The sequence below is a fragment of the Euprymna scolopes genome, chromosome 4, assembly GCF_053919585.1.
Source record: "Euprymna scolopes isolate OS-2025 chromosome 4, ASM5391958v1, whole genome shotgun sequence".
Classification (NCBI taxonomy): domain Eukaryota; kingdom Metazoa; phylum Mollusca; class Cephalopoda; order Sepiida; family Sepiolidae; genus Euprymna; species Euprymna scolopes.
This window is the reverse complement of record NC_136485.1, coordinates 34,575,058-34,601,877: the sequence shown is the minus strand read 5'-3', so window position 1 is coordinate 34,601,877 and position 26,820 is coordinate 34,575,058. Positions and strand designations below refer to the sequence as shown.

Sequence of the window (26,820 nt, the reverse complement as noted above, 5' to 3'; positions counted from 1 at the left end):
GTCGCTTCACATTACACTTGAACTTCTGCACGTCAGTACTGTTGGGAAAGCAGGGACCTGGAATGGAATTCCAGAGTCTAGCGGTTCTGGGGAAGAAACTATTGGAGTAAAAAGATCTTTTACATCTAGGGATCTCTACAGTGTGGGGGTGGGATTTAGCAGCCTGTCGGGTTTGTCGAGGGTGCTCACGTAGTGGGGGCACAAGTGATTGCAGTTCGTCAGAGCATTCACCACTAAAATACTTGTAGAAAAGGCAGAGGGATGCAACATTTCGTCGATGGGACAGAGGCTGAAGCTTAGATGCCAGTTCAGGGCCTATTAGGTTTGCGACTCTCCGTGAATGTTGATCCGTTTCAAAATTTAATGACACATCTCTGCTTTTGATACACTTCTTAAAGTTTCACACCATCAATATCTATGACAGAGATTCAACTTTCAGGTCATGAATGCATAAATTCAGTCATTATAACAATGCAATTCGTAAACTCTTCCGATTCATTTGGGCGGATTAAAATAGGAGGCATTACATTTGGAATGTCCCTTGTATTTATACCTACCCAGCATTGCTAGAGTATAAAAGAAAAATGGCTGACTTGTTTATGTTTATGAAATCAATTCTGGTGATTTTAATGTCGTAACCAAAGTATAAGACCTCAGAATTTGAAAGGTCAAACCCAAAAGAGCTCATGATGGGATACAAAAACGAAACAATGTTTAAACGTAATATGTGAATGTCTCTCTTTCTCTATTTCTTTCACTCTCTTTTCCTATTTTTCTCATTCCCTTTCTCTCTCCTTCAATGAAGAAAATGGAAATTGAATTGTAATTCTATTTTTTTTTTACCAGTTGATACTTGGATACTGGGCGCAACAGACGCAGATAGCAGTTTTGCCGCACACATGGGTCGACGACAAAATATGCTCCCCCATTGTTAAATGTAAAATAAATTATATATTTTTATGAAAACGCATTTGTTCACTATTTATTTTATAAGCGTTAAATTTCAGCATGCGGTCGCTGCCATTTAATGCAGACAATGAAAACGCTGCCTGCATGCAATGAAGACTCAAGAAGCGACCCATGCCAGCCAGTTATAGCAGACGACATATCCACCTGTTCATGTTTCCATATGCCTATCGTTTGATATTGCTTATAACACTGGAGAGCTGGTGTCCTCAACCAAGTTACACTCCCCAGAAAACGATAGTATCATACTTTTATTCTTTACAACACTGACTTATATGTGGCTTATATTACTGAAGAAACAGATTTTAGTATGTAGCTTGTATTGTAAAAGCCATTAATCACAAAGATAGTAGAGAAAACCTGGCTCTATTTTATATATTAGGAAAAAAATGTACGGTGAATTGTATAGAGGCTCATGTACATACAAGATGGCTGATTATGGTTTTATATATGCAAAAAATAATGCGATGAACTAATGTAATAGTGTATATGAATGTGAAAATCAGAATCAATGAAGGTTTGCTTTAAATTGTGACCTTTTTTCGTGTCACAATGTGCAATTTCTACACAAAAACCAATAGAAAATCACGCAACAGCTGTCACTTAATTTCAATCAATTCATTTCCTCATTGTACATTCAGGAAGCATAGAACTTGAGTCAGCTCTTTTCTTTTATCGGCAAAATTTATACTGTGTAACAAATGTTTGAGGACTCTCCATTTAAAAATGTAGCATATGTTTTGTTCAATATATAAGGTGTGGTTTGTTTTACAGCATTTTTCAGGTTACTATATGCAGAATCCAATAATTTTGGAAAAAAATTCTTACATTTCAAGTTCTTTATAATTATTCATGGTGTTCGGTTTGGTTGTTTTATGACATGCCAACCCTTTTAGAAAAATTTTTTCTGAATAAAGTTCTTTATATCTTCAAATATTTATTCATGGAGTTTGGTTGTTTTGTTTCATGGTATATTAATACTTTTGGGGTTATTTAATGCAAAATTCAGTAATTTTGGAAAACGTTTTCTGTTTTAAGTTTATATCCTCAAATATTTATACATGATTTTCAGTTTGGTGGTTTTGTAAAGAAAAATTGTGGTTTTTGGTTTTCATTTTGCAGAAACATGACTTAGGTTTGCAAGGGGAACAGGGAGAGGAAAAAAACAAAACAATAACCTATGTTTGGTGTCTTTAAGCCAGGAAGCTGATATTTTCAGGCAGCATAATATGGTAGAATATGCTGAAAGAATGAATCGTTTTATAGTCAAATGTCCAAATAATTCAAAGTTTATCAATGTGAACATTCAATGCCGGTCCAAAATTATCAAATCAATTTTACAAACAATGATGAAAAAATATCAAATCCTATATCTAGAACAATGAATATCTTTTATTTCATAATAAAGACCGGTCCTGGATATGACCTTAAACTATATCCGATGGTGAGGCCCCACCTTGCGAGCCTTGGGGAGTGTGGAGTCACCCTTTAATTGCCATTGCTCCCAGATCCACTCTGACCCGGAGTGGTAGTACTTGTTAGGGTTCCAACTATGGGTTAAGTAGAATCTAACTTAAAAAACAAATATACTCCATTAAAAATCGTTCCTCAAAATAACTAGATTCGGCATTAAATAACCTGAAAAAGGTTGATATGCCGTAAAACAAAAACAACCAACCAACCATAATAAAGACCAATGTGTGTGTGTATATATATATATAACTGTAGCATAGACTAGATGAAAGTCTTGTTTACGCTACAATTTTACCCTTTACAGTTTACCTGGGAGGGAAGCAGGGTGGATGGCGTCATATTTGCCCCAATATATGGATAGTACAAATAACTAAAACAACACAAACAAAACTTGAATATCGTATGTGTAATTAACATGTTGAATTAACAATTTACACTACCTGCACTTACGGTATAAAAAGGAGAACATCAAATTAGACAATTATGATAAAAACTCATATCAAAAACTGTTTTAGAAGTCATTAATTCAGTAATGTGAGTAACCAATGACAAAAAAGAAAAATATATTAAAATTACTAAGAATTTCATAATCTCTAAGGTTACCCCCCCCCCGTGTGTATGCAAGGTTGGGGTAGCGCGAAAAGCAACAAAAAAAAAAAAAAAAAAAAAAAAAAAACTTGCATGATCATGATGTGCTAGTGATAAGTAGTATAAACATATTTAAAATAATTTTTTTTTTTTTATGGAGATTTATTTGTGGAGATTTGCGGAGATTTAATGAAGTGTTTACTTAAGGGGGCGGCTCATTAGGAATTTGTTAACGTTGGATAATTTTTTTTTAAATGTTTAATTTGTGCAATATCAATCTGGATAAAAAAAACATAAAATAAAAACAAAACATGGAGCATTCATGTGGGGTGGGGTAGGGTGGAGGTAGGAACGCAGAAAGTCATTCTTTGATGTAACATGTCTCCCCCCCCCCACACACACTCCTATCATGAATTGTTTGAAGTCTTAGTCTTTTAAGAAAAATTAACATTTTCGGTTTTCAGAGAGAACTGTCATCAAAGGGAAAAGGATGGCAAAACCAGATAGAAAGATAAGAGAGTGAGAAAAAGAGAAACAGGAAAAAAGAAGGATAAAGACAGAGAAAGAGAAATAAAATCCAGTCAAATACCTGTGAAAAATTAAACAATTTAGAAGAAATGCAATCACAGAAAAGACGTTGCAAGCCTGTCTATGTTTTATCGTTATTTTCATGGCAATTGCTCTATGCCCCCCCCCCCGCCAAATATTTACAAGATACACGCGTTTGATTGAAACCACCATCAATAATTTCCCCCACTCTTTATATGTGCCTAAACCTAAACATAGATTCCATGAATAAAGCTTCTTTTTAAGAACTGCACACTTGTGGAACTCTCTTCCATTTACCCGCTTTCCAGCTGTCTACAATATGGCCGTCTTCAAGATCAATGTAAACAAGTTCTTGATGAGCTGTTCTCCTTAAGTAATCCAATTTTACCAAATTTACACTTCTAATGATTACTATGATATTGTCCTTTTGACCACTGTACACTCTTTGACCCTTATCCTCGAGTGGCCTCTGCACCTTGATAAATGGTGATTCCCTTGTAAAAAAAAAACAAACAAAAAAAACACTGATGTTGTTTTTTTTTCTTTTCCCTTTGCAAAATTCAATTATGTTCAGCAAAACCAAAAACAATTTTTCTCTACAAAACCACCAAACCAAACACTATGAATAAATATTTAAAGACTTACAACTTGAATCATAAAACCTTTTACCAAAACAGCTGAACCCGAAAACGGTTGATACATCGTAAAGCAAAACAACTACATTAACAAGAACAATCTTGAAACAAAGTTTTTTCCTCAAAATTACTGGATTCGCATTAAATAACCCAAAAAATGGTTGATATGTCGTAAAAACAAAACAACAAAATCATATTATGATGAAATAAATTCCTACTTTCCAATCATTATTGATTTATCCATTTAGACGAATATTAAAGCAACATTCCATAACAAGCTGTTGTGTTTAAAGATTCCATAACAAATTGAACATCGATTTGAAATGATATAGATTGCTGCAACGTATATGTTAAACAACATTATGTTCTTATTCTTATATACAGTGCATAAATGTATTTATGATCATAAATTATTTTTACTATAGCAGGGATATATATGTATTTTTTTTACAAGAGAGACACCATTTATCAAGGCACAAAGGCCACTCAAGGATAAGGGTTAATGAATGTAAGATGGTAGTGTAGTAATCGTTAATGGTGTAGATTGGGTAGAATTTGATTATTTAAGTGGACGGCTCAACAAGAACTTGTTTACATTGGACTTGAATGTAACAATATTGTAATCGGCCGAGAAGCAGTTCTAGGCTTTGTCCATTGTATCTGCATTTAGAATTAGGCACAGATAGAGAGTGGAGGAAATTGTTGATAGTGGTTGTAGCTAGTCAAGTGTTTTTTTTTGTCAACATTTGGTAAGGGGGGGCCATAAACTGGAGCTCAGACGAGCACTTGCTATGAAAATAAAGAGAAAAGGGCATCACCTACTAGGTTTCGAAGCCAGTTTTAAACTCTATCAAGTCAGGATATTATTTCAATTTATATTTTCAGTATTTCACAATTATTAATGGCAGCTCAAACAGAGGAAGAGGAGAACAGTTATCGTGACTTTTTAAAGCTTGCATATTTATTAGTACTTTAGAAGTGGAAACGTATTGTTAGCACTTTAATCTTTCACTCAGGGAATCTTGCTTCAAATTTGACATATTTGAGTTTTCAAATGGGAAATCGCTCCAGACAAGGCATGCGGCTACTTGATGTAAGGAGCTAAACTACTTTAAAGTCAAAAACTTGTCAATGATAAGTGTTAGATGGAATATATTCTGACCCAGAAAACACCAATTCTTCCTTCTTTATCAGAAACATCGCTTCCAGAGTGTGAGAACTAAAAGACAAAATAATGAAAGCAAGAATTGCAGCTGTCAAACTTTCGCTTCCTTTATTTTACTCTTCAAATTCAAAGGAACTGAAATTTGAGGAATATTTATTAACTGAATATTTATTAACTATTGTTAAAATTTCATAAAATTTGTATGCGTCCGATTCTCAAAAAGAAGTCCCATTCCCTATTTGGTCTCTTTGTATAAAACTAAAACTAGTTCACATTTCAACTCCTTATGTTTAGCAGCTGTGTCCCAAAATTCATAATGATCAGTTAATTAGTATATTTGTGAAAACAAAAATATAAACATACGTAACTTTTAAAATACATGATAATAAAAAGAATAAGAATATGGAATTAAAGAAACCAAAAATAAATGTGGTAGCATGGGTATGGTTAGTATATATATATATATATATATATATATATTAGTGTTGGAACGATTAATTGGAATCGAGAATCTGAAAAAAAAAAAAAAAAAAAAAAAAAAAATCAACAAATTTGGAAGTATCAGAATCGGAAAAAATTGGTGCCTATTTTCCGATGCCAAAACGATTCTTTTAGTTGTCATTTTATTTGATTTTGGTAATAATGCTAAAATAATAAATATTTATTGATTTTAAAATACCAACAAAAATTAAAATCTATAGATCATCCTCCACAAGTGTAATTTTACATTTAGGAAAATATCTGCATATTTAACGTGTTTTTTTTTTTTACAGAAATCGGGGAAAATAACAACTCTATAGTTAAATATTTAGAGATTTATAAGGAATTGGAATCGGTAATTTTATCAAAATTGGGAAAATATTGGAATCGTCCCATCACTAATATACATATATGACATTTAAATCTTAATAAAAAAACAAACTTTTGGATAAATAATAAAAAAGTACAATAACAAAATAGCGGAAAAACACAGACAAAAAAAAAATAAAAATCTTTCTGCACCTGAATGCCCACAATGCATAGCATCTCATTATTTTTAAATCATAAGCAAATGAAAAAGCAATTTATAAAATTAGTTAACATGCTTATTGTATAAATAGATTCTTCATGTTAGAATCTATGAAGGTATACATTAATTAACTAAAATTAGATAAAGCATAAACTTAAAAGCCAAATAAAATTAGTTTTGCATTATAATAATAAAAGTACACCAGGGTTTCCTAAAATTTTAATGTGATGAAAAAGAAAAAACACCCATTAAGTAATATTTTTTTTTTTTACAGAGTAGCATTTTAAATAAAAATAATGCTCTTATATAAAAAAAGCCGAGCATGCGGGGTCCACCTCCATGAGTGAAAAATTTACTATTGCCTTGACTAATGTTTGTGAAAATTTTTTAAAAAATCCAATACATGGTTATTGAGAAAAGTGCAAACAAATGAACGGGCAAACAATTTTCGGGCAATTTTACCCCTATACTGGACCCTAGGGATGGGGGAGGGGCAATCAGAGTTATCCCGTAAAATCTGTTCTGGCAAAAATTTACTTTCACTATGACTAATGTTTGTGCAAAACTTTTTAAAAATTCAAGGTGCGGTTATTGAGAAAAGTGCAAACAAACAAAAAAACGGATAAACAAATGGAAGTAAATTACTAGGTCCAACTCCCTCCTTTTTAAGAGGACACAAAATATTTCATAGGCATCTGAACTGATCATACCAGCCGTATTTTATTAAAAATCTGCTTTTAACATATTCAGAGTTTTTCCAAAAGTTAAAAATTATCATTAAACATTTATACACACACAAATAATGTGTCACTAGCCACAGAAAGCTGATATTACTATTCGTAATTCAATTATCATCAGTTTAACGTCTGTTTCATATGTTGGCATGTATTTGACCCAAATATTTGGACATAATATATTCGACATATAATCTTGTAAATTTTTAGTATTTTAAAAGGCTCTCGTTGACCCAGTAATAATTAAAGAATTCAAATATTTATCATAAAGATTCATATTTTACACATAACACACACACATATATATATATTAGTGATGGGACTATTTCAATATTTTCTCAGATTCCGATTCCTTTTATATTTGTAAATATAGTTTTTTTTTTCTTTTCTTTTTTGGAAGTGGCAGAGGGTTCGGATTACCACAAAAAAAGCAAACAAACAAAATAAAAAAACTTCTTACAAATGTAAAAACACACTTATGGGTGTGACCTAAAGATTTCAGTTTTACTGGTAGTTTAAAATCAATAAATATTTGCTATTTCATCATTAATACAGGCTGTGAAAAATGAAAGAAACATCAACAACAGAAAACTAGTGAATATAATTTAATAATCATCAATTCAATAAAGGAAATAAATGAATAGAGGTCGGTATAAATGCTCTTTTTTACTGGGGGGGGGGCCATCATGTATCAAGGCCAAGAGACCACTCAAGGATAAGGGTTTATGAGGATGACTTAAACAGAACTTGTTTACATTAAATTTGAATGCCACCATGTTGTATTTAGCTGGGAAGCATGCCAGCAAAATAGTGTTTCTGCTACATGGAAGGGGGACAGACCCCAGTAATTAAAAGAACTAGATAAGTTTGAAAATGATATTTGGAAAAGGATAGAATCGAACGCAGTAAGAAAGAGTTACAGAAATAATACATATTGAAATCCTAGGAATGTAGAACGATTGTGCTTAGAAATAACAAAATAATAATTATGTCAGAGTAGGTATGAACAATGTAAGTTAGAAATAATGATAAACAAATAGGTCAGGTATTGAATAATTCAATTTAGGAATTTCTTTGTTTGGCAAAAGCGTGTTTGGATATACATATGCAGAATCCACATGAATGGATTACATGGCAAGGCACGCCTTTGACGTCATAAAGAAAGAGAATTCCCAATATATTGAGACAGAGTTTGAAGTTAGAGAGAGGCAAGCGACAGTCAGAGAGTTAGACTGAGAGTCAGAGGCCCTCTTGGAGGTGAGGGAGGAAGATAGGACAATGTAGATCAAAAAGGTTTTGAATCCCTGAATATCATCATCCGGATGGAGAATAAACAGCATCATATGTTTTGTAAACCTTGTCTTCACTGTCGTCTTTGAAACATGAAAGGTAAATATGTTTCAGTTATTTATACATCACGAAGTCTATCATCTTGGAAATGAACTTTGTGTAACACCCTTCAAAGTAATATCTGTCTGCCCCCTCTTCCACCATCATCAATAGTGATTCTCCCCTCTGTGTTAACAAGAACTGCACATGTCTCTTCCCCCTCAGTATAAACATTATAAAAATTATAAATGTATTCCTCAATATTTGTCATCGATGATACATACACACTCCGATATAAACACACGATATATACATACCAGTTTATTTTAAAGGTGGGCAGTTCTGGGAAAGAAGCTTTGTTCATGGTATCTGTGTTTACATTTTAGGAAAGAAACTTTGTTCATGGAAGTTTCATATGGATTTTCATAAAGAGAGAAAGGCAAAGTTCTTTGCTGTGATTGTGGTAACACAAGTTCTTACTGTGAATGTTTTATGGAGAGGCGATAAGATGGATTCGAGCTCAATCAAGCACCTACTATGAACATAATGATATAGTATAAAGGGGGCTAGCAATATCTCTTCTGTGTGAAAGAAGCTGTAGGGATGAGAAGAGATCATCTTTCACTAGATTGTGAAGTCGATTTTGTACTATGTCAAGGCAAAAAGCATGCCCCAAACACCACCTTTCCAGATATGACAGCAGTACTCCCTCTTAGTATATATCTCTTATCCAGGCAAAGGATTGTGTTAAGAGTGAAGTATTTTCTGAAGCGGTAAAACGATCCAACCATTTTCCCAGCAACATTAGCAACAGATTTTATGTAAGTATTCCATTTCCGGTCTGTGGTGAAAGTCAATCCTAGAAGCTTATCAAAGAAGGAGGTTTCCTCAAAAAGAAAACCTGTTCATTTCAACTGGGAAGAAGTGAAAACTATTGCACCACATGCTCAAAGTTGGATGAGAGAAAGAGTCAGAAGGTATTCCATAGTAATATCATCTTTGAATGATCTCAAAATATGATTTGGAAGATTGTTTAAAAAGAAAAGAAAAAATAATAATAATGCATAAATAACCCTGCAGTAAATATTTGCTGCTGCACTACAATATGTCTGTAAAATTATGAAATCATATAGGACCTGGAAATTATGTTCAAAATACAGAGATCATATATTTATGCATTATTACTTTTATTTTTATTTTTTTTTATAACTCAGTCACCCCAGGTGGCCAAAGTCACTCCAGCTAATGGTATCGACCAAAGGAAGTCTATTACGCATGTATATGATGCAGTGTGATGATATATAGAAGTAAAACCAGGAAGAAGATTGGGTCCACAATGTATTCTTGAGACGTGTCGATATTGCTGCTATATAGTTTATGTCTTATCTGTCGACAACTAGGATTTGATAGTCGAAAGGACATTTCCGGATACTCCATAGCTAAAAAGCTTGAGGAGAAAGCTCTGTGCTATTCTATTAAAGGCCTTGGACATATCAAAAGCTATAGCACTAGAAACAAAGTTTTAAAGAAGGCTTTGGTTTCAGAGCATCTATTTTGTTAAAAGCAATTGAAATATTGGTATCTGTGGGCATATTCTGCAGTCTAACATGGCTGGCTGTTTGGTTTCTGTGGAAAGATTTTGTAGGGTATAAATCACCAATAAACCATTCAGATACATCACATTTTGGTCAAGATCAAAGTGTAGTATCTGTTCTTCAGATGCTGCACTTCCATTTCTTGTTCTCTTTCGGTGGAGGAGAAATCCTTCACGACTGAGACAATTTTTTTTATTTTTTTTCTTGTACCTTTTCTCCACGTTAAAAAACGACCCTGGTGTCTAACTCTGTCCCGTGGGGAGGCATAGTAAATAGGTACATCACATATGAAGCAAAACTCCCTTTTGAAAATGGGTTTAAGAGGGATTTCAGATGTGTAGGATCTTAAGCTCTCCCAATCGACTGTAGAATATCAATAAACTCTGCAATGGAAAAGGACATAAGAAAACTTGAACTTTTTTTTATCTTAATTGAGACAAATGATTGGCTGAAGGATCACAGGGGACAACAGTAGCTGTACACTGTTCATGGCAAGTTGTCATAAAAAGATCAAGGAGGCTTCTAAATGTCCATCAGCATCAGGTATGTGCATGGGCTTGTCAGCAATTAAGCTGATATGCAAGGAAAATGTTTTAATAAAACCTCTCCTCATTATTCAGATTTGTTTGAGTGGACTAGCAACTCAACATTGTTAACATTAAAGTCTTCACAGAAATGAATATTATTAGAAGGGTCAACAGATAGGACGTGGTCATCATTGGTGAGTGAACAATAGAGGGCAAATATAAAAAGGTGCTACGAGCAAATGAAACATGGAAACACAAATCAGAGTCTTCATTGGAAGTGTCCCCATCACATGGAAAACCGTCTCAGGAAAAAATAGGACAGTAGACGTGTACTGTTCATGGCAAGCTGTTAAAAAATCAAGAAAACTTGCAAAACATCCATCAGCATCAAATATGTTTGTTAATTTATCAACAATTTGAGTAAGGTCATAAGCAAGGGAGAAGTCGTGACAAAACCGTTACTCCTGATCTTAAATGGAACACATACATCAAATCTGTTGCTAAGGCCGCTGGAAAAATGGTGGCATCCTTCTATCTATCCAGTAGATATTTCAATGCTGATGCAATTCTCTATCTATATAAGAGCCAGGTATGTCCAAGGATGGAGTACTGTTGCCACATCTGGGCAGGAGCTGCTAGAAAGGACTTATCCTGCCTTGATAGAGTTCAAAATAGACTTCGTAGCCTCGTAGGAGATGTCTTTTTCTCTTTCCTGCAACCTCTTTCTCAAAGAAGAGATGTTGTGAGTTTGTCTCTGCTTTATCGTTATTTTCATGGCAAGTGCTCGACTGAGCTTCAATCTATGGTCCCCCCTCGCCAAACTTTCACAAGAAACACTCATCTAGCTGAAAAAACTATCAATAATTCCCCCCACTCTTTATCTGTGCCTAAACCTAAATTCCATGAACAAAGCTTCTTTCTTAGAACTGCACGGCTGTGGAACTGTCTTCCATTTTTCTGCTTTCCAGCTGACTACAATATGGTTGTCTTCAAGTTCAACGTAAACAAGTTTTTGATGAGCCGTTCCACTTAAGTTAACAAATTTACCGAATTTCCATTACTAACTATTACTATATTGTCCAACTGACTACTGTACACTCTTTAACCTTTATCCTCGAATGGACTCTGGGCCTTCATAAGTGGTGATGCCTATGTAAAAAAAAAAACAATCAACAATCACCATAGACATGAATGTTAGCAAAAGTTTAGAATTGTCAATTTTGTCAGAGATTTGCTCAATAACAGAATCTTCATCAGTGAGGGAGATGATAGGGGGCAGAGATGAAAGTGGTGATGTGAACAATTGCAACACAAAAACACGTATACGGTGAACACGGATCTTCATAGCAAGTTTCCCCACTGCATGGGAAACTGTTCTTGATGTACGTCTAGATTTCATGAACTTCAGTGAACTTGTAGCACTGGTGCTCCCTCAACACAATATTCCAGACTCACCCTACAAGCAGTAAAATCCTACACTTTCATTATAGAAATTCCCTAACGTTAAAGAGTCTTCTGCTTAGAAAGTTTCTTTACTCAAACTATTAGAATTTGGAATTTCGTCCTCATTTCCTGCGTCCTCGAGAGAGCTCTTTGCTTTGTAACATTCCCTTGAACTTGTTTACATTTTTGTAGCGGTAAAATTTTTTAATAAGTTTTTTGTGTGAAAAAGTTTCATTTTTAATTAAAAGTAAAAACAAAAAACTTGCACAGTTTTCATTTTTTACTTCAATTAAAATGTTCCCATTTAAGAGTTTTCTTTTTGGTGATTTTCATTTTAAAGGAATACCAATTTTGACTTTAAAGGAAATACCAATTTTGACTTTAAAGGAAATACCAATTTTGACTTTAAAGGAAATACCAATTTTGACTTTAAAGGAAATACCAATTTTGATTTTAAAGGAATAACCAATTTTGATTTTAAAGGAATAACCAATTTTATTATAAACCAGTGGGGGGTACCCAGTATCACCTGGAATTGTAATTTCTATAAAAGTGCAAAAAAGAGAAAAGGACAAGTCAACATTAGTCTTTTCTTCCTTTTTCTTCTTCACAGAAAGTTTAAACATTTTTTTTGGGATGTTTTTCAGTGTTCTTGAGAATAGTGAGAGTAGATGGAAGTCAGGGAATAAAAGATCCCCTTCTTCACTATGAGTAATCAAAAATATCGATCAGGATTAAATCAGCAATGTAATTTTTTTTTTTATTTTTTAACAACACTGACCAATATTTGCCTTACATCACTGATGAAATTGTATGTCGCTTGTAGTAAAAAAGTTTTTCATCACAAAGATTTAGAAGAAAAACGAATCCACTTTATTCATAAAATAGAGAGAATTTTGTCAGTAGAGATCCATTCCAAGATTCAAAAATAATAAACCTTGGTGTGATTTCTTCTTCATTTTCTGAACTTGCTTGTGTGTGTAGCATCTTTTAAATATCTTTTTATAAGAAAGTCATAAAAAGGTTTTATTTAATACTTTTTTTTATTGTTTCTGTGCTCCTCTGCCTACTACAAAGTCCAATTGAGTTGAGAATATATCAAAGAAGAACGCTTAGTCACCATAACTTAGACAGGAATACATTTTTTAGTAAACCTTGAGAACAGATACTACACTTTGAAATATTTGCACAAAATATAAAAATTTATATTTGAACAAATTAGGCACAAGACCATTCCAAAGTGTGCGAAAAATGGTTGTCATTGGTCATCTTAGATCATAATTACTGAAAATGTCTATCCTATTCTTAACTGGAATCATTAGTTGGTTACGAAATGCCATCAATAAATTTCCAGACTCTTTTTATGGTCATTTTTATTGACAGTACACACATGAAACTCTAATCCCCTTCAAAGTAATCTCCTCCGGTTGCAATGTATACTTGTTGTACCATTCCAACAACTTCTGGAAAGGCTTCATGGAAGTCCTCTTGTGTGAGCATTTCAATGACCCTTGTCATCTCCTCTTTCATCTTAATTGTTGCATAACAACAGCCTCTAAAGTTTTTCTTGAGCTAATAACTAAAAGTCATAGGGAGCAAGGTCTGGACTATAGAGAGGGTGATAAACTGTCTTGATGCCCATCTTGGCCAAATAGTCTGTGACAACGATGGAGTTGTGGACTGGTGCATTGACCTGGTAGAAATGCCACTGACTTGATTTGAAGAGTGCGGGCTTCTTCCAATGGAATCTCTCCCTTAAACCTCAACATAGTATTCCTGGTTGACTGTCCAGTAAGAACTCAGTGCATGTAGATCATGCCTGTGCTGTCAAAAATTGAGATCATAAGTTTTTGGGTGGATTTGCTCTGTCTGGCCTTGTTAGGTCTGCAAGAGCAAGCATGCTTTCACTGGGAACTCTGTCTCTTGGTCTCTGGGTCATAGATCAGAACACCAGAGTTGATTGGCCAAATAAAGAATTTCATAGATAAGGACCGTCACTTGTCTACAGAGACAATAAGTGCACAGTTTGATGTTAGGTGTGGAAGATTTGTGTGAAGTGTGTCCAAAAAGTGCTCAGAGAAGATCAGAAAGAAAGATGTTGTTGTCATGACAGCAGGAAGATGGTTGAGCTTATCAATTCAGACTCTGCAGTTCTTGATGCAATGAAAGCTGGATCTATTGCTATAACCCAGATCTAACATCAAACTGTGCACTTATTGTCTTTGTAGACACACAACAGTCCTTATTCATTAAATTATTTATTTGGCTAATTAACTCTGGTGTGTTGACTTCCTTACTTCTTCCACATCTCTTATCATTCCTCACAAACTCCCTGCCTTCCTTGAATCTCTCATGCCACTCAAAAACTGATGCTCGATTCATGCAAGATGGTCCAAAAGCAGTCTGAAGCATTCCATACGTTTCTGCAGCATTTTTTTCCAAGTTTAAAAACAGAATTTTATTGCATATCGTTCTTCTAAAGTGTCCTCACGTCCAGATTGCATTTTTGAAATTCACCAGTTGTGACAATCAGGCTTTAGTAGGGTGTATTTCAATTCCTGTTGTAGCTGTTCATTTGAACCTGAAATCATAAAAATTAGTCATCTCATAAGTTGTATAGCAATAAAATACTGAATTTTCAAGAGTCTACAACAATTTTAAATGACTGTACAAAAAAGTCAGAAAACTTATTGAAAGCACCTCATATCTGCTTTTTAATCCCTCATCTAGCTGAAGTAAAGGTCACAGTGATGTGTTGCTGATCACATGACCACTTATGCATCATAGAATGCTCTACCACCAGGATGCCATCCTCGAGCATTATGGGTTGGCATGCATGGTAAATATAGGTGGCCTCACTAGCAGGGGCTGGTTCTTATCCCACTGCAGAGGTGTAATTGGCATATTCTATAGCTCCAGTCAATAGGATGGAAGTAAATACTTATCATATTCGGTTTAATGGCAATTTTAAGTGCTGGCATGGGTTGGATGGCTTTTAGAAATTGACTTCCAAAGTAGCCTATCTTTGGCCAAATCTTTTTTACCACTGACGAAAGCAAAATCTGCAATCCTCAAAAGTAAACCAATTGAACCCCCCCCCCCCCCGTAAAAAAAAAACTGGGAAGAATTTTTTCACTCAAAACATTCTTTGGCCTCCAGGCTAGGATCAAAGTATAGTATCTGTTCTAAGTATGGGGGGATTAATTTATTTTAAGTTTTGGAAATATGGTACACTGGTGTATGGACTTGTGAAACTTGAGTTTGAAAGGCCACCATATTTGTGGATTTTTGCTATTGCATAAAATAGAGAGTTTGCTAGTGGGCTGAGAGACTGGGGTTCAATCTTTGTTTAAGTCATACCAACGGCAATTTATGCCGCTTTGCTAAATATCCAACATTATTATAAGGTGAAAATAAAAGGTAACTGGAGCAATCCTTGAAAATGAGTGATGCTCTCCCCTACCTCTTAATGTAGTAGAAAAATGAACAGGAAGCTATGGGTTACCCTAACAAATAAGCAGGGCTATAATCTATGTGAATTAAATTACATCTATACAGAATTTTAAACGGAACTCTTTATTTAATCCATAGGAGTAAACTATTCATGTTCAGTCAACCATATCTCCGTAGATGTCTTAAGCAAATATTTTAAATTTTATTCTTAGTTTTACTTATAGTGAGAATTGAACCTGTAGAATACTGTCACTTAGAATATCTGCTGTGCCACGTGTCTGTATATGTGGATATTAACAATTTCTCCAAAGAGTGACTAAAAATAGCCGAAAACTCAAGAAATAAAGGAATAATGAAGTTCAAGAAAACATAATTTACCTACTTAAAAATATATATAAATTTTCTCTTATTTTTCTTACTCCTGGTTCTGATGTTTTTTTTTTTGCCAGCCTGCAACCACAGTCTCCAAGCTTAGCACCCTTAAAGATTAAGTTCAAATTTCTCTGTCAAAGATTCTTGCGTATGGCTTGCATCTAAGTTTTCATGGCTGTACCTGGCGTTGCCCGGGTGTTTGGAGGTGTGTGTGGTTTTGGGTAAATCAAAACTCCGGGGGGGGGGGGTTAAAAAAAAATGTTTTGGTAGGTAAGTATGAGGATCGAACCCGAACCCTTGAGGCAAAGTTGTAAATTAAAGTGTGAAAAAAAAAAACATGTGCCGTTGACCATTGCGCCACCGCGAGATGCTAACGGAAACACGTTTGAATTTATTTAATTACTTAAATTAGCAGGTGCACGTTTTAATGACTTAATGAGGTCAAATTTAGTACTGTGGGATAGCATTTCATTTAGTGTGAGAATGCTTCCCCCCCCCTCCCAAGACGTTGGGGGTAGGAGGAAACATTATAGGAAAAGGCCTAACCTACATGCGGCGAGCGAAAACTGTTGAATATTTATCTTCCCGAAGTCGAGCAAATTAAATAGACAGGCGAGCTCAATTGTCAACTCTGAGATATTACGATTTACATGTGATATAAAAAGTTTTAAAAAGTTGTTAGGCGACCGACCGCTTCTCTGAAAAAAGCCTTTCTTGGACATACAAAAAAAGTGAACATACATTTACGCTTTTATATATATAGATTGCTTATTTCAACAAGGCCAAACCAACGTAGCTAACTGACAACTAGAAGCTAATTCAAACTTTAAAAATGCAATCCCCAGAAATAAATTGACTTTGAAGCTTCTTTTCACTCAAAGCACTGTTTTACGTCCAGATCAAAGTGTTGTTCATTGTTTTTCCCCCACTTCATACTTCTTCCTAGTGAAATTGTATATAGGCATATTTACATTCATGAACAATAAAATTTTTAACCTTTTATGAAGATGTCTTTAAGATGGGCAGCTCCTGGAGTAAATTTGGTATTACGGTGACTAATGATTCCAGTTAAGAATAGGATAGACATTTTCAGTAATTATGATCTAAGATGACCAATGACAACCATTTTTTGCACACTTTGGAATGGCCTTGTGCCTAATTTGTTCAAATATAAATTTTTATATTTTGTGCAAATAAATATTTCAAAGTGTAGTATCTGTTCTGTCCTTTGATAGGGGAGGAGAGATCTTTTGGGTTCGGGTCAAGTTTAATTTTTGTCCCATTAAGAGTGCTCCATCTTATGCTGAATATTTCTCACATAAACGGATATTATGTTTTACTTTGCCCTCATGGGGAGACAAATAAATCGGAATTCCCTTAATTCAAAATGCTAAGTCTTTATCCATAAAATGAAAAAATATTCATAAAAAGAACTGTGTTATAATAAAATGAAAACAATCATTGAATTAGCAAACAATAAAAAAGAATAGTCCATTAATGAGATGTCCTTTTGCAAAGCAATATTCAAGTTAGATAATCTTATATCGATTGCATATGCATCAGAAATATTAGAAAGCTAATCGTGAATATTAATGTGATATTTCTAAATCTTATAGTTAGTGTGATAAATAGCCCAACTCCATAAATATAAAGATTTAGGAATAAATAAAAGCAAACAAATACAAAACATTCATATTATTTGGATTATTCGTGTTACTGTTCTCACCTGGAGTGTTATTTGCACAATGTTTTCATTGATGCAGCCCCTGACCATCAGGTGTGTTTTGTCAAAAATGAGGAATCTTTCTGTCAAACTCAGTACTTGGCATGAAATTTTAAACAGATCCTGTTATTTAATCCACAGGGTCGCATGCTCTCATTCCGTCAGCCATGTCCTAAATAGAAGTCCTAAATAATTTGCAATTGTATTTTGGGTCGCTTGCATTGAGGATTGAACCTTTGACCCCCAGAAGAATGTAAATTTACACCTGAATTTTACCAAGTACTTTATCCACTTCACCATAGGTCCTTGTGATCCAATCCTAAATGCAGGTGACCCAAAATATAATTTACTTAGGGCTTCTACCCAGTCATTGAATGAGAGCATGATACCCCTGTGGTTTAAAGAAAGGGTGCTGTTTGAAATTCCGTACATATTCCAGAGTTTGACAAGATACATTTAAAGAAGGTTGGGTGTTGCATTGACCGAAACGTTGTGCAAATACCACTCAAGACGAGAATCCATAGAATCCAAATAATATGAATAATCAATCCTCATTTAAAAAATCCAGAACCATAAATATAAAGCAATGGATGTTAATGTGATGTCAACAAATCGAGAAAATGTTTCTGGAGATATTCAAATGGAGGAAGACGAATGAGAAAGAAACCCGGCAGATGTTGTCAAGCAGTAAATCACACATGCACAAACCAATACCTATTTAGTAAATGTTTTTTTTAAAAAAAAGTATTAGATACAAAAAAATTCAATAACCTGTAGAGTTTCAATGCTTTTCTTTAACTGCCCCACTTGGTTCCAACCATCAAAATTTTCTTTCTAAATAAGCAGATAAATAACATTTTATATATATATATATATATATATATATATATATATATATATATATATATATATATAAAGATAATACTCTGCGATAAAAATATATTAAAATAAAATAAAAAATAAATAAATAAATGTGAAGCAAATATTCAATATGCATATTAGTTTTTTAATTTCCATTTTAAGAAAATAAGTCAAAAAGTTACCGATAACAAAATGCCAATTTATCAAATGTTTACTTAGACAAAGACAAATGAAGTTAAGTTTATTTGTACCAAATATGGTTGAATTGCAGAAAGGATTGTGAATTTTATCAACACTTCCACAGCTGGTGTTTTTTTTTTTTTTTTTTTTTTTTTTAATTGTCACTCTGCTTAAAATATACACATTCAATCAGGGAATTTAAATATGAAGAGTGTTTCAAAAGTAGTGCCTCCTGTTTTTTTTTCGGCCTGAATTTCATGTCTCTGTTGCAGATATTGACAGTGTGAGACTTTAATGTCATGGATGTGCATCAGAAGCAGAGATGTGTCATTGAATTCCTGGCAAAAGTGTATTGAGAATTGTGGTGGCTATGTAGAAAAATAAATTCTGTAGCACAAAATGTTGCTTGTTTTAATGGTACTACTCTCATCTTCGTAGCTCTTTAACTGTTTTAGTTAACAACAAAAAATGGAAGGCTTTACTTTTGAAACGACTCTCGTAGAAAGGGGAATAGACAACATTATAGCAATAGGTTTTCCTTACAAAAACTGAACTAGCTGACATAACATACTGAATATGTGGTTGTATGAGCAATCATGGAGAGAATAAAAATTGCTTCATTGTGAAATGACGGTGCCAAAAATGCTAATAGTTATCTCAAAGTAATTTTTTTTTGATAGACAAAAAAAAGAAAAGATTAATATACATAATCAGAGCTGAGAAATACCAAGGTCTTATCTACATCATGAAAAGAAACTGGAATCTTAGGAAGATCTCCATCATTCCAGTAATTATAGGAGCAACTGGACTACTGAAAAAAAATCTCAAAAACTACCTGGTAAATATATCTGGTGAACCAAGTGCAAGACAGATTCATACAATTGCACTTAAAGAGACAGTTAAAATCTTAAAATGATCTCAGTTGGAATGCATGAGATAGCGGGTAAATGACTGGCATCCAGCAGGATGCTCTATCCCCAGATTGAACAAAATAAGACAATTGAAAAAAAAAAGTTATATATATATATATATATATATATAGTGCTTCAAGATATATATAAAAACATCTTTAACTAGACATTGCATCTTGTGTAATACTGAATACAAAGTCAACTTAATATATTACTGAAGATAAAATCTTCAAATAAGTGAAAATTCTTCATAAATCTAATGCTGTAGTTCGACAAAAGATTGACGGAATTAATAATTTTTAGATATAGCCAGTCATAAACATTGGTGGAAATTACGTCATCACAAAAATTGTGTGCAACTTTATTCATCTAAGTTTGATTTTAGCAGCTAACACATTAAAACTTTTTTTAGAATGATTTATAATATCAGACATTAAGCTAATCCTCTTTTCAGTCAAAAATCCATAAAAATTGTATTTCTTTTGGGCAAAAAAAGTCCCAAACCCAATTTCGGAGAAAAATGGATGAAATGAACACTTTACCAACATTTTGTAAAAAGTTACCCATTAAAGATACAAGACTTTTTATACGTGACTAATTTTTGGATGAGCCCCCCCCCCCTCCTCTTCCTAAACATTATTTTAAAATTTTGTACAGTGATCCAACTTTTGGCATGTAAAAGATAAAAAGGAATTGAAATAAAGACCTTGAGATTTGTTATATAAAAGAAATCAATAAATTACATTGTGCAACAGTAAAAAAAAGTGCAGGACATTTGTGGTCCTATGTTTATATGCACAATGGCATCGAAAATCGATTTCTGGCTTTCTTTTTGTTGAAGTAGATACAGTTTTTTTTTTGTTTTATTTCCCCAAAATTGTCACTTTTGATAATTTTGCAGAGTATCTTAGTGATGAACATGGTGAGATTTCATCAAAATATTTCAGTGATGGAGAAACGTTTTCAAGGAAAATAGAACCCTGGCATGTTAGCAGACAACTACTGGAATATAAAAAGGGAGGATGATGCTCAACACAAGAGGGTTAAGAAGACAAATTTTGTTTAAATTGACCATTCTATGTTTTTCATTCAAAACCAATAATAATAAAATATGATTTATAGTATGTAAAAACGGTGCCTAATCGATAAATAAAAGTCAAGTTTTGTATCAGGATAATTTCCTTGCACCAAAACTGGTATTATATGGCATGTACTTTTTTTAACCTGAAATTTGTTGCACAGTTGTTATTCAACAAAGGCTTATTATAAAACTTCAAATTAATTTTTTAAATACTAAATTTCGAATGCGTAAAGATGAAATATATTTAATGAATAATATAACAGAAGATTTTACTGCCAGTTTCACTCAATTTATGTAGCTTTAATTTGGTTATACGCTTTCATTATAGGCAATATGATGATCGTCTATCGCTTGCAAAGATGACCATTGTCATGCAATTGTTCTGTGGGTTTGGAGATGGTTTGTTAGACTGATTTGAGCTCTGAAGTATTTCCTGCATGTTGGACACCTGTGGGATGATTCTGCAACGGAGATGCTGACTGCTCTGTCTTTTCTAATGTTACGTTTTCTATTGTGCTCTTTATTGTGTGTGGATTCAACAATTGTAGCCCCTTTATGAATTGCAGCACGGCAAGAACATCTGTCTTGGGTTAGTTTTTTTCTCATGAATAAGAATACAAAACAAACTGTTTGAGGGGGACTTTCAAATTGTCCTTGAACCGTTTCTACTGTCCAGATCTTTTTCCTTTGGACAGCTGTAACATGGTGTGTATTGATCAAAGATTTGACCGGGTTTGTGTTTGGTATTTTGCCTTGCCAATTGACTTTAAACAATTTATGGAGCCAGGTCATATGGAAATGGTTCAGTTTCTTGGTATGTCTGGCATATGCAGTCCAAATTTCACAAGCATACATGAGTATTGTAAGAATCACAGTTTGGTATACTTGAAGTTTGGTCTGCAGCTAAATTCCTCTATGCTCTCACACAGTGGTTCTGAGACGTCTAAAGGTAACACTAACCTTGGCTATTCAACAGTCGACTTCATTGTCTATGTCTTTATCTGTGTCTAAACAGAAATGTAGATTCCATAACCAAAGCTTGGGACTCTGTTCCGTTTGCGTGCTTTCCAGCTGACTACAATTTCTTCGTTCAACATAAACAAATTCTAGGTGAACAGTTCCCTTATGTAATCCAATTCACGAAATTTCCACTCTTAATGATTAATACGATATTGTCCCATTGACTATACTCATTAGCCCTTATCCTCAAGTGGCCTCTGGGCCTTCATAAGTGGTGACTTATATATATATATATATATATATGTGTGTGTGTGTACTGCCCTTGACAGAATACTGCTCAAGTAAGTGAACATGTCCACAGCTTTTAGGTTGGTTCCACGAATTGAGATCTGAGGCGCAACATACCTTTTTCCAAGATCAGATTGGTACATTACTTTGGTCTTCTTTAGATTGATAGACTGAAATTATAGCATCCTTTAGAAAAACAATCAACAATATACTGCATGCTTGGCTGCGTGTTGGCATTGAGCAACCATCATCAACAAAAAAAAAAAAAGAAAAAAGGTCTCATATGATGGTGGTCTTAATCCTTGTAACAACACTAAGTCGTGTTAAGTTGAACAATTTCCCAGTAGTTGATATTTACTCCAGTTTTTTGCATCGAATGCATTAATCAGCACCACTAAAAACATCATGCTGAAGAGCATTGGGGCAAGTACGCAGTCCTGCTTGACACCACCATTGATTGGGAAGTCATCGAAAGCCTCATCATAATCTACAACAGGAGTCATCATACCATCATGAAATTGTTTGATGATTGAAATGAATTTGTCAGGACATCCAAATTTAACCATTATCTTCCATAGGCCTACTCGGTTTACAGTGTCAAAGGCCTTAGTCAGATCGACAAATGCTGTGTAGAGGTTCTGGTAATGTTCCTAAAATTTTTCCTGGAGTTGATGAGCAGCAAATACCATGTCAACTGTGTGATGCCCCATACGAACATCACATTGATTTTCCGAGAGGAGGGCATCTTCCAAAAGTTTGGTTAAACAATTGAGTAGTTTCCCTTCCTCTTGAATTCTATGGATGGATCTTTGAATTCGTGGAGGATTAGGCAATATAAAAGGAATATGTCATATATTTGCATCATTTGATTTTATGATATTGGGAAGATCCGTCATATGAAATTATGTCATTCCTTAAAATAGATCATAGACAATCTCTGACCTAAAGAATTCTGGGTCATCAAACACAGAACAGCAACCTCATTTAATCGAATATTTTTCAAAATAGAAGTCACAAAAATATTCTTTTAAACATGGAAAGTTAGCATGAAATTGTAAATATTTATTCAGAAACAAAGTGAGAGGATAGAAAGAGAAACAATAAAACAAAAGGGTAGCGAGAAAGAAAAAAGAGGAAAGAAAGAAAAAAGAAAAAGAGTAAAGAAGAATGAGAGAGAGAGGGGGGAAGGAAATGAAAATAAAGTGAGAGAGAGAGAAAGAAAAAAGTGAACTGTTTAAAAAAAAACAATACTTGCATGCACATCTCAATTTCTGTATGAATTAAAATATAATATGTATGCATACTTTATGACCAGGCAGCCTGCTAGTATATCTATAAAAGTGAGAATGGGTGTTTGTGTGTGAAAGGACAATTCTCAACCTATATACTCTACAAATTTTTGATCAACATTTCATCTGCTAAGAGGTCAAAATTGAAAAATTGGTACTGAAGGGTCATCAGATTTTTATCCATTTGCTGTTTCACAAATTCGCATGCTTGAATGGTTCACATTACAAATTCTCTTATATTAAGAATAAGTAGGTTTGAAAACACTTTTTAAACATCGTTGGCTTAATGGTTATCGTACTTGATTCACTGTCTTTAGGTTTTGGTTTCGATCTCAGCTTGAGTATTTTTTTTTTAATTATTTTACTTACAAGAAGTGAACTGCTTAGATAAAACAATGCTTGCATGCATGTGTCTCAGTTCCTGTATGAATTAAAATATAATATTTATGAATATTTTAGGACCGGGTAACACCGGGTGACCTGCTAGTTTAAAAAATATTTTGCATTAGTAATCGTCTGGACGAGATTGGACTTACTAATTTTTAAAATGGTAGCTTAGAACATTATTATATTGCCAATAATAACATGGTACAACAATAATCAATGTGAATTGACTAGTTAGTAGCAAAGTTTGATTTGTCAGCTTAAATGCTATTTGAGTCTATGTTAGATGTTTTGAAAGTATATAATACAAAAGAGAAGAAAAGAGAGTAATTCTATATCAGTTTGATGTTAATTTTCTGTTCGATAAGATATGCATTACACACTTAATATGGTAGCCAGTTGATGCTAACTAAACAATAAAAATGGAATTTAGATTGTTTTACAATAAAATCTAAACATTTCATAGTCTTAATTATTTACATGGTTCTATTTATTTTTTTTCTTACTTCAAATTACTTCACTGTTTCAATGTTTCAAATGGCACTTAATAGTTTTGCAGTAATAAAATTGCTCTGGCTAGGAAAGTATTTTTTTGAAAGACAGTAAATAATAATTTTCAACATCAATACATGTTACATCTGGTGGATTGTTTGGACAATTCTAATCTTAAGTTTCAGAATTTTTGAGATGAGGAATGACAATTCATATTTGGATTATTGTCGCCACATCTGGGGAGAAACTGCAGAGCACATTTTCCTGCCTAGACAGGATACAAAACCGACTTTGAAATCTGATGGATGATGTCCTTTTCTCCTTCCTGCAACCTCTTTCTCACAGAAGTTGTGAACCTATCTCTGCTCTGTCATTATTTTCATAACAAGTGCTCGACTGAGCTTCACTCTATGGTTCCTCTCTGTAAGGCTTCCGCGGCAAACGCCAACATAGCAACAACCACTATCAGAATTTCCCTTGCTCTTTATCTGAAATATATATAAATTTAAACAAAAATTCCATGAGCAGAACCTTTTTTTCCCAGAATTTCTCATCCGTGCAACACAATACTGAGGAGCTGCTTCCCAGCTGCTTATAACATGGTTCTTTTCAAGTCCAATGTTAACAAGTTCTTGATAAGCCATTCTCTAAAATAAATTAACTTCTATTCAATTTTCAACATCACAGATCATCACGGTATTGTCTCACCTGACACTCATTAACTCTTATCCTTGAGTGGCCTGCCGGCCTTAATAAGCGGTGATTATAGAATATTAGAAAATTATTTGAACTACTGTTCTTATCTTGTGGGTTATTTTAACAACGTTCCTATGCATTATATATATGTCCAGATTTCATTTTTGAAATTCACCAGTTGTGACAATAAGGCTTTAAGAATATGTATTCCAATTCCTATGAACCTGAAATCATAAAAATTGGCCAGTCATCTCATAATAACATACTGACTTTTCTAGAGTCTATAACAATTTTAAATGCATGAAAACTTATCTAAAACACCTTACACACATACATACATATATATATATATATATATATATATATATACTAGCATGGATACCCGACGTTGTCTGGGTTGACATGCAGTTCCGTTTGGAACACACCTGCTATACTAATCATTTTCATCATGGGCAACGTGGATACCCCCACAAAAATTTCAAAAATAAAAGGACCGATAAAAACATTGCCCCAAAAAATAAGTATGTGATACCCTTTCCACCAGATATTTCGGCAGAAGGAATACAAAGAGAAGAAACTATTCTTCGGATATTGAGCACTGGAAAGAACCCCCCCCCCCACTAAAAAAAAAATAATTAAAAATAAATCATTACAACTTTTGTTTCAATAAAAATAGCAACGAATACCCGAGCGATTGCAAAAAAAAAAAAAAAAAAAAAAAATTAGCCAAGTAGGTAGAACCCCTAAAAAAAAAAAATGAAGATCTACCAAAAAATTAATTCCAAAAACAATTAAATGAAAGTTTTCGTCATTGTAATCCCCCTCCCCCAATATAATTTGTCATATTTTGGGTTTCGTTTTGTTTATGAAATTGTTAGGTGAAAGTACAGAGTGGTCTCATAAAAATTAATTAAATTTATCGTTATTTTTGTAAATGTAACTCCCCCCCCCCACCACCACCACCAATAAAAACACAAACAAAAAAAAAACAAATTGTATTTGTCATGTTTTGTCTCCCCCCCCCCCCGCCTCGATCGCCAAACTTGAAAAGATGCTAGAGGTGACATGTCTCGTTGAACGCTTGGTGGCTAAAATGTGGGTGCTCACTTTACGTTAAATAATTATGAAAAAATTATCCCCCACTCTAAAATGTTAATAATCCATTTTGCTGTAGCTTATGATTAAGACATACGAAAAAGATGAATTGTTCTTGGCAATAATCAAGTCACATATTTCTCTCTTAGCTATCTATATGTAACATAATGTGGCCGTTACACTTTAATCATGTTGCTACATATCAAACCTATTGGACCCACACGTTGTCTGGTACCGTTGCAAAGGAACAAACAAAAAACAGAAAGAAATAAAAATCTGACTCTGCATTTTTTTTAGTGCAAATGGAAAGCATTTATTTGTGGATCTTCCAACAATAACGCATTTCATTATATTGCAAAAGTGTTTTCGCATACCCATGCATTTTACAACGCTCTACCATAGAACATATGCTAAAAGTCTCTCTCATAGCCAGCACTTTCTCGCCCTCAGCTTCACATGCCCATCTTCCCAGGCATGCAACTTGCTTCTCTTTTTGCTTGACCACATGCTGTCCTTTCTTCTGCCTTTTCTTTCTCCTCCTTGTGACGTCAGCGCGTGCACATTTACTTAATTTGCATATGTGCTAAAATGGCTGCTACTGCTAACATTTTTATTAGTTAGCTATCCTATGGCTGCTACTGATTTTCTCACATGCATGCTATGTTACAGATGTATTATAACCTTTCTAACTATGCTGATTCCATTACTCTCTAATATTTCTTAATATCTTTGCAAGCTAAATGCTAATAGAGTAAAAACATTTAATTTGCATATGTGTGCCTGTACACACCACAAACTCATGTAAATTAGATGGCAAAATAACCAGTCTCTTTATTTGTAGCAACAAATGAATTCAAGGGGACTGAAACTGAAAGAAATCCTATAAACACTGACCCCTGCCAAAAAAAACCCCCCAAAAAAACAAAAAACAAAACAAACAAAAAAAAAACAAATTAGCCACGGTTAAAACCATACAAAATAGTTTGGAAGAGCCGAGTGAAAGCACTAACCAGACGTCCACT

At 33.8% G+C, this 26,820-nt stretch overlaps 1 protein-coding gene across 6 annotated transcripts in view; it reads right to left on the bottom strand.

Annotated features, from left to right (window-relative positions):
• The window catches only part of LOC145267012 (uncharacterized), a 360,917-nt gene that overhangs the window by 157,203 nt on the left and 176,894 nt on the right, over positions 1–26,820 (bottom strand). For 3 of the 6 annotated variants that reach the window (XM_080122916.1, XM_080122936.1, XM_080122963.1), the window contains exon 6: positions 18,333–18,395. The exons of the other annotated variants lie outside the window; for them this stretch is intronic. In XM_080122916.1, coding sequence (XP_079979042.1) covers positions 18,333–18,395 — 63 coding nt within the window. The remainder of the gene's footprint in view (positions 1–18,332; positions 18,396–26,820) is intronic. 6 annotated transcript variants of the gene reach the window in all.